Source organism: Tarenaya hassleriana, unplaced genomic scaffold (genome assembly GCF_000463585.1).
Source record: "Tarenaya hassleriana unplaced genomic scaffold, ASM46358v1 Cleome4, whole genome shotgun sequence".
Taxonomy (NCBI): Eukaryota; Viridiplantae; Streptophyta; class Magnoliopsida; order Brassicales; family Cleomaceae; genus Tarenaya; species Tarenaya hassleriana.
Window position 1 is genome coordinate 5,789,633 of NW_010966881.1, and position 9,082 is coordinate 5,798,714.

A 9,082-nucleotide genomic window follows, 5' to 3' on the forward strand; every position below is an offset into this window, starting at 1 on the left:
CCATTATATATATATATATATATATATATATATATATATATATATATATATATGACCCAATATTAGGGCATGCACGCTTAGTTGTCATTACACGCTGATAAAATTGATGGATTATAATTTCATATGGAGTGGAAACTCCATATTCCAACACATCATTAGGGTCCTTTTCTCCCACTCGTATATAATCGAATGAGTATTAATGTTCATTTCATGTCGGGAATATCACACATTGGAGGGAACAAATGTGAATTTCTTTATACACAACGTCGCATGCTTGTAATGAATTAGTGATATCATTTCATTTTTTTTTTAAATTATATTATCTTTTAACAATCATTATTTTCCCAAATTATATGTTTTTGTACAGATTATTGCAAATGTCACACCATCCGATCGAGCGGAAATCCCAACAATTTTATTGACATATATTAAGAGTAATTAGAAAAAAAAATGGCAGCTTTTGAGTTTGAAATAAGTCAATTTCTGCTTCCGATTGATATACTATATGAAAATTTATAGAATAATATCAATATTTTAATTTATCGATAAAAAAAAGTTATATATATTGTCGGACCTAGAGCAATATATTATTGGAGGCAAATTTATTTTAATTTTCAACAAAATTAATTTTATGAGAACATTTTATATTTTTATTCAAAATTTTATATAGAAAATTAAAAAAAAAATTATTGATTGAACGGGGTATGTGCCCCGCATATTTATATGTAGATATGTCACCGTATATATCTTATGTAAAAAAGATTTACATGTATAAATAAACAATAATGTGCGGGACAACTTTTTACTTATCTAGGTTTTCCATTTATAGAGAAGCATTTATCTTTGTTTCTCCGGTTCTTGGTTGAAAGTACGGTGAATTTTTCGATTATAAAAAATTATAATATAACAAAAAAAATAACATAACTACATATGTGCATATTTCTAATTGTTACATATGATGCGTGGTCTTTGTTCATTTAATATCGTGATAGTGTATCTTATATCTGTTATATATATGTATGTATGTATGTATTTATGAATATATAATTTTTGATATAAGCAAAGTCGGTGCCAAAAAAATAAAGGTTTGTCTACCACCGCACACCCTGCATGTGATTGCAAAGCTTTGTTATAACAAAATAACCAAAGGGCCTTCCAATTCTTCAACAGCTTCACGTCTAAGCAACTCTTCTCAAATCCCTTTCTCTTTCTACAATTTGTTCTTTTATTCTCCTTTTTCATTTTTTTTTATATATATAAATACATTTTAAAAAACACATTCCTTCGAATCAATAAAAAAAAACAAGCCGATGAAGCAGTTCCTTGACTGTTTTTCTTAGATTTGATGTCTAGAGGGGGAACAAGAAAAACTCCAAAAACCCAACTATTTTTCTTATTACAAACCCATAAATACCACAAAAATATAGTTGGACTAAAATATTAAATTCCGAAATACCCAAACTAACCCTAGAAGAGCAGATCAAACCCTCAACAAGCCAAAAAAAAGAATTACACAGAGCCCGCTATTACTTATTACTATATATATATATATAGAGCATTATAAGAACATGTAAACCAAATTATTACCACCTAATTAAATATAACGATTGAGGTTATTAGCAGTAAACAATATCAATATCATCCTAATTCCTAACACTAGTGACTCCGCCGCTCTTAAATCAAACTGGCTTCAAACTTGCAAATCCGATGAAACAGATCCAGAAGAACCACTTCGACAGCTCGTCAGTACGTCCACTCCTGTGGAAGAGGTCTTTCTTGGTTCAGACAACCACCGGGAACTGCCCTCAGACCACCTCCTTGTCGTTGTCGGGCCAACAAATCTCTTCTTCTCGCCATTAAAGATTCTGCAAAAACATCAAAACACACCAGAGTTGTTACGGGCAACAATGGCTTCATTGGAAGAGATTTAAATGTGCGGGAAGTTACCGTAATCGAACTGGTTGTGTCCGGACGAGAGACAAGGTCTTGAATGGGGTTGGGTCCGGTCATTGAATTCGTCAAAGTTCAGGTTCTGCGGTTGGACACCCTTTGACGAGAAAACAACACTTGAACCACCACCTGTCAGAAAACATGCAAAAATCCTCAAACTTCGACTCCGAAACAAACGAAAGAACACAAATTGAACCGACTTTAAAGAAACCCATGTGGAAAAACACAAAAAACCGAAATTTATACCTGTTTTCTTGCGAGAATCAGAAGGGTTTGTGTATCTGCGAGGAAGAAACACACCGGTCCCCGCACAAGGACGTTTCGCGGCGGATCCGACCGGGAAAACGCCTCTCACGGCAGAGGATGACTGCTGCTGAGACGGCGGCGGCGGAGGATGAGACCGTAACCACGTGGAAGATCTAAAGCAACGTCCGTTTTCATAGCCACTGATACCGGAAACTCTCCCCGGAATTATTTTCTCCGGTGACTTGCATTTCAGCTGAGACAGATAGTACGAGCTTTCCGGAGGCAACAACCAGTCTGCATAAAACTGCGGCTTGGAGTGACCGTTGAACTGCTGAAACCTTGGGTCTGAGCAAAACGCGCCGCTTTGGTGTTTGCCCTGCTGTGGGAGGATGGGTTCTGGTGCCGGAGAATGATGGCCAATATTGGGACTAGGGTTAGGGTTTGGGCGGAAGAGCAACCGTTCTCCGTCGCCGTCGCGACCTCCGCCCATTTTCAGCTTAGCCACTTGCCCTGCCGCCGCAGAAATTATATCCCAAGCGTCGTCTTTGCGAAACGGGGTCGTCGGCGGCGACGGAACCTGAGATGACGGCCCATTTGGGCTACCACTTCCCGATGCGGACCAGCTTCCGAGTCCACTCAGTGTTGACTGCGGCGAGGTCGACACGATTTGGCGCTTCTCCTGAAGAAAAAAGGCATAAATAAATGTCAGTTTCCTGCCGATAAAGAGAGAGAATGCGAGAGAGAGAGAGTGTAGAGAAGTGTTTTTGCCTCAGTTTGGTCATTGGCGAACAAGGGCGGAGGATGGCGCTGAGTCGAGAGAGCGAGTCGGCGAGTCAAACCGGCAAAGAAGTCTTCTTCATCGTCGCTGCCGTCGTCCTCGGTCTCAGTGGAGTCGTCGGGGGAGGTGAAGGTCGGTGAGTCGAACTCGAAGGGGAACTCTCTGGGGAAACCGAGTTGACTCGGTGTTAACTTGTCTTTCAAACCCAGAGCTTTCTCCATGGGAAGATTTGCGACGGAGAGGCTCGCCGGAAGCATATCGCCGGCAGAAGGCACAGCCATAGGGAGAAGTGAGAATTCGAAGTGTTATGGAAGGGGACAGAGAATGTTGAAGACAGGGTGCATTTATTAAGGTTTCAGGATTTCTACGAGACAGCTCAAAAGCATTATAATATTCGCCAGTCTCATTTTTATTTATTTTATTAATCCGCAATTCATGCCAGATAGGACGACACCATAAACATACATATATCTTTTAAAATTTAAAATTATTAGAAGAAAGTGAAAATAATAGTATTAAATTTTGTCGAATTATGAAATAACTGAAATTGAAAAATTAATCGGTTATCCAGTAACGAAGTAATATAAATTTTTGGAGAAACAAAAATAAATAAAAAAAGGAAGATTTAAAAGACAGAGATATTCGTGTAAAGTGGGGTGGCAAAATCGTAAAATTCTTGAACTTTTGCGGATATCCAAGAAAAGCTGTCAAGAGCCCAACATGCCCTCTTCCTATACCCAATAACTCGTCTAAATATTTTGTTCTTCTTAATTTGTTATCCTCTGAAAAATCACTGTTTAGTTATTTATGCTATATTTATTTAAAAACACCAAAAAAATATTTAACTTTTTAAAAATATTTTCACAAAATTTTGTCAACATAAATTTAAAACTTTTTTTTTGTTACGATGGAAAATCCATATCCTACGACCCTTCGTGTCAGACACCGGATACTGCAATACCTCTTAACTCATTGACCCGGACGAGAACGACATCAGGATAGCATCGCGGATCTGTGAAAATCCATCGCCCTGTGCAGTAGCCGACAAACCACGCAGAGCAGGTAAACCAACCTCGTAAAACTGATCGGTTCAAGAGAATACCATATCTGGGATTCGAACCCATAACCTTATGGTGGAAGAGGAGGTTGTCATTAAGTATTAGGCGGGGAGATGTAGGATTTTAATATATAAATTGAAAAATATTGTCGGGTTTTAAAATATTTTTGTACGGTAAAATAAATACAGGTGGAACCCACTTAATTCCCAATTATCTAATCTTACAGTGCATAACAGCCGAAAAATCACACTTCAATCCTTCTTTCTTAACCAACATAAAATTTTATCTTTTTCCAAGTTACAAAAAAAAAAGAATATAAAAAATAATCATTTAATTTGTATGCGTTGTATAATTAAATAAAAAAGCATCCGACATATATCATCATTCCACCTTCCTCCCTTCTCCTCATCCAAATCCCTTCCTCTCTCCCCCATTTTCCCCCAACCCCTCTCCCGTTATTACGTTGCACCAAAAAATACATACATGTTAGGTTTGATTTCATTAATTATTAATTAATTTATATGATTGTATATGCATAAGTTTTAACAAAAACAGATGATTCATGAACGGGAAATTTTAATATTGACTGTAAAACCAAAACAAATTAGGGTTTTCTTTTATTTACGTAATTGCTTTCACATAAATCCTTCCTGAACGCCCTTTATCTCTCATTTTAGGAATCTATGAATCCGGCTGACGTGGCACTCTCCCAGATTTAACGACCGTGTATCTTTCTCCGTTAATTGTGACGACGTTTTAAGTTCGGGTTCCCAATTGTTGATGAGCCTCCGTTAACGGTAGTTAGACGCCGGACTCGAAACCGTTTTATTAACCGGATTGTATAATAAAGATTTCCCGCCAAGAAAGACGGATATTTTGCGGGAAAAAACGGAACTATGATGGGGCCCAGCTCATGTGGACAGCAGTATCACCGGCAAGTCAAAAGAGTAGGAGCAGATCTTCCTCTACTTCCTTCGTAAGATCTTCTCTTGATGCATCGAAAAATATAAAATAAAATAAAATAGACAATTTACTTTTTATAAGGACAAGAATGAAATTCTAAAAGTATAAATCTCATTAAATTTAATACACAATAAAGTATAAGCTCGGAGACCCAAATGCTCCAGATTCTACTCTGATATGTCTATTTCGCATTATAAATTTTTACCAAAAAAAATTACCCATTCGTACTTTTTACATACAAGTTTTATAATATATATATATATATATATATATATATAAATTTGAGAAATTTGTCCGCCACTGAAAATTTAAATGAATTTAAGAAAACATATTTGGTGCGGTGACGGGGAAAAAAACAAAGTATTGTTTGCCCGCAATTTATGACGCGATTTGGCAGCTTTGCCAGCGATTTTATTAGCAATTATGCGAAGCGGTGTACTATACGCGCCTATGGAGCGCGTGATGTGGGTGGGGTTACGACAAGAAACTGGTTCACTGTAGATGGGTTGTGTTCGCCAGAGTTCCTCTCGCTGGCTTTATTATATATATATATATATATTATATCATATGAAATAATATAATATCTCCAATACTAATTTTGTAAATCATGTTTTCTCGCCTCCACTGAAAAAAAAAACGAATAATATTTATATGTCATGAAAATCGAAAAGGAATCCCACTAAATTCTCTCGAAATTACTACTTTCAAATTTCCCGCCATAAAGACCACAGAGAATTAGATATTCGAATTTTAAAACCGTCAACGTTAAAATGTCGTATATATATATATATGTGTGTGTGTGTGTGTGTTTGAACGTTTTTTGTGGTGTTGGCTTTATCTCTCTTTTTTTACCATTTAATTCCAATTGTTTTTCTCTTATGATTATTTGTTTTTAACAATTATTAGAAATCGAAGCAGAACTCTTTATTCCAAATTTAAACTCAACGGTAGGATTCAATCATTCAAACTCACATACAAAAATTCAATCTATGGAGGGAGCGAAAACATGATTTTGACTATGATTAGTCCAATTATAATACTGACTAATCAATTAAATTACAATATTTGTTTGATCACGCCTTTGATGTTACAAGTTTTGTTTTTATTAAATTCTATTTGATACTATTTTATAGAAATGCAAGAAGTAGTCCCGTCCACAATACTTCGAACATATTTCTTTTCCTTTGTGACCAAAGTTTAAAAACACATAGAGATATTTAAATGTTTTTTATTTGTACGCTTATCTTATAGGATCCCATATTTATTTATTTATTTTTTGGAATAAGACGGCTACTATTACTTAGAATCGGTTTTAATTACAAGTTTCAATAAACTGGTTAGAGATACTATATATATAGTGACATAAATAAAAATAACTCAAGACAATTTGAAAATTAAAAAAAAAAACAAATTTTCAGTGGCATTGAAAACAAATAACATATGACGTGGAAGTTTACTATAACTACCAATTATTCATTTGGAAAAAAAATTATAAAAGTGAAAAAGAGCTGATTAGGGAAATGTCAGATTTTGATGAAGAAGAAACTTAAAAGACACGCAAATATTAAAAGGGAGAATTCGGTACCTGTAATCATAAAGGGAACACGTTATTCAACTCACCCAGCAGTGATCTCTCCTTGTGGATCCTATGTGTTGTCGTGGACCCAAATTACACAAATAATTGTTTTTATAATATATAGAATATCTAAATATTTATTACGTATAAACTATTTGCATTCGATTTCAACTCCAAAATACGTGATTTGTGTATATTTTGTGACATTTGCAAAAAAAGATAGAAACGCATTAAGATTATTCTTTTTGACGAAGCGTTGTATGAACGTGGAAAAGCAAAAGAGAGGACGGTCCAACTTATCGCACCGCACCACATGCATTTAAAAAAAAAAAACTTATAAATTCGTATAATGGGATTCGCATGCATGCATGCATGCATACACGTGCGATGCCAACTGGTCACGGAGAACGCTGGCACGTATGGAGCGCACTGTTTTGGCTCGTGCGATACAGAGACATCGTGCTTCGTACTTTACTGCTACTATTGCTCTACTAGTTGATCAGTCAACGGTCAGACTCCTCGGCATACACGATCTTTCTTTTTCCTCTCTCTCTTTTTTTTTTTTGTATTTTTTTGTCCGTATAAAGGATGTGTGTTATACGTAAGAGAGGATATATACAACACGTACACTCGTTACAAAAAAAAAAAAATTGTATTTCACGTAACCAAATTACAACTTGTGTTGCTAATAAAGAGACCTCAGCCAGTGATTAGGAAAATGATGAACAAATTCCATGTAGTTGATATCAAAACAGAAACAAAATTTATCGATTCCACATAATGTGGCTCAATAACATTATATCGATCGTCGAATCATAAATGTTCAAAAGAATATATACATATATGTATATATAAGTTGATGTTTCATATGAGTGGTACGTTCGTTCCTATAGAGTATTTGTTGATATTTAATGTTGTTCGAGAAAAACAAGAGGGAAAAGAACAAAAATCTCAAAACATGGTCAGAGAATGAGAAATACGGTATAACCTTGGAGCCTTTGGGTGTTTTCCCTTTTGTCGCTTTTCTACCTTTGGTTTCTTTTCTTCCTCGAATCTCCTTGTATCTGCATATTTGGAAGTGTTGTTGTTTTTTTAATAAAAAAATTATTTATTTTGAAATTTTGAATGGACGTGACATAGTTTGGTTTCTATCCATATATCTCGACATGTCACGAGTTAGGGATAGAATCCTTTCTTCTAAATCTCTTCTTCAGCCATCATTGTACCCTTTCGGAATTTTATAAATTACAAGCTAAATTGAACATGAATATAATGAACTAGTTTCCAATGATACTCTTAATTTTTTAAAATATTTTTAAAGTTTGGAGAGATGAAATTAAAGAATCCAACAAGTCAGAGAGTTAATTTGGGTTAATTGTTGAATCTCAAATAACCTTTGGTTCGAACACTTTCGGGCCATCATTAAGATTCACCGAAAGCCCATCTTAACTGGACAGACAAAAGACAGAAGATAAGCTACACTGTCTTTGAACAACATACATTCATTTGGTGTCCCATAACCCTCAAATCTATATATATAAAAGTTGGATTTGGTGGAATATGGTGAAGCCACCTCATCATCTATGTGTCAATTTTCTGAATTTTTTCTGGTGGTTTAAAATACTTTAAATGAGAAACAATTAAATTACAAATGTAATGATGCATTAAATACTTATATATATATGTGATGCGGTTAGTGCTAATATTTTTTTTTTAGTAATACTTTATTATGATTGTTGGAGCATGTGGACGAACGAAACGGCAAAAACTTTTCACATTCCAACATTAATCAGATATTAATATAACATTCAAAGTGTTTTACACGTTTTTTAAAATAACGTATAAACCATAATTATTTCTCATTTCTATTATTTAAAAATGAACAATTCATTAAATGTTAGAACATTTACGATTCATTTATAAAATTCCTCTCTTATCTCTTTCACTATTTAAACAAGGACAAGAAAAATAGTAATCATGGAGTCACTCATGGGTTTTCTGCCATTCCATTTCTTTTCAATCTCCATAACAGCATATCATATTAGTGTATAAGCCATAATTTTCCTTCGTATTATAGTCCAGTTGATATAATATCGTTTGCTTTTGATTTTTTTTTTCCCCTTTTCAGGAACCTTCTCCTTCAAAGAGATTGAAAGCAATGGTTCAAATGGAGAGTATTGGAAGTTGTAGACATTTGCAGTTGAATTTAAAATCATGTTGTCGTTTGTTAATTGTTAACTGTCTAAATATTTCCTTTTGGAACAAGATGATGGAAGATTCTTCTCTTCTCTCTTGAGTTTTTAACTTTTTGGCTGTTAGGTGCAGGAAGGGATGGACCAACTGTTTCTCACAATCCTCCGCAAAAGCATCGTAAGATTTATAATATAAGAAAGCAATGATATTTAAACCGCCTCATTTCTTCCCTTTTCCACATATATATATATATATATATATATATATATATATATATATATATATATATATATATATATATACATATTTATTTTAATC

At 34.5% G+C, this 9,082-nt stretch overlaps 1 protein-coding gene across 1 annotated transcript; it reads right to left on the reverse strand.

Moving 5' to 3' along the window:
* Positions 1-1,305: 1,305 nt before the first annotated feature.
* On the reverse strand, positions 1,306-3,318 carry LOC104824295. Its single transcript, XM_010556330.2, has 4 exons — positions 2,965-3,318; positions 2,197-2,875; positions 1,948-2,079; positions 1,306-1,865 (listed from the first exon to the last, which is right to left on the reverse strand). Exons 1-4 carry the CDS (start codon positions 3,253-3,255, stop codon positions 1,744-1,746), a joined length of 1,224 nt encoding a protein of 407 aa, XP_010554632.1. The 5' UTR covers positions 3,256-3,318; the 3' UTR covers positions 1,306-1,743.
* Positions 3,319-9,082: the final 5,764 nt, after the last annotated feature.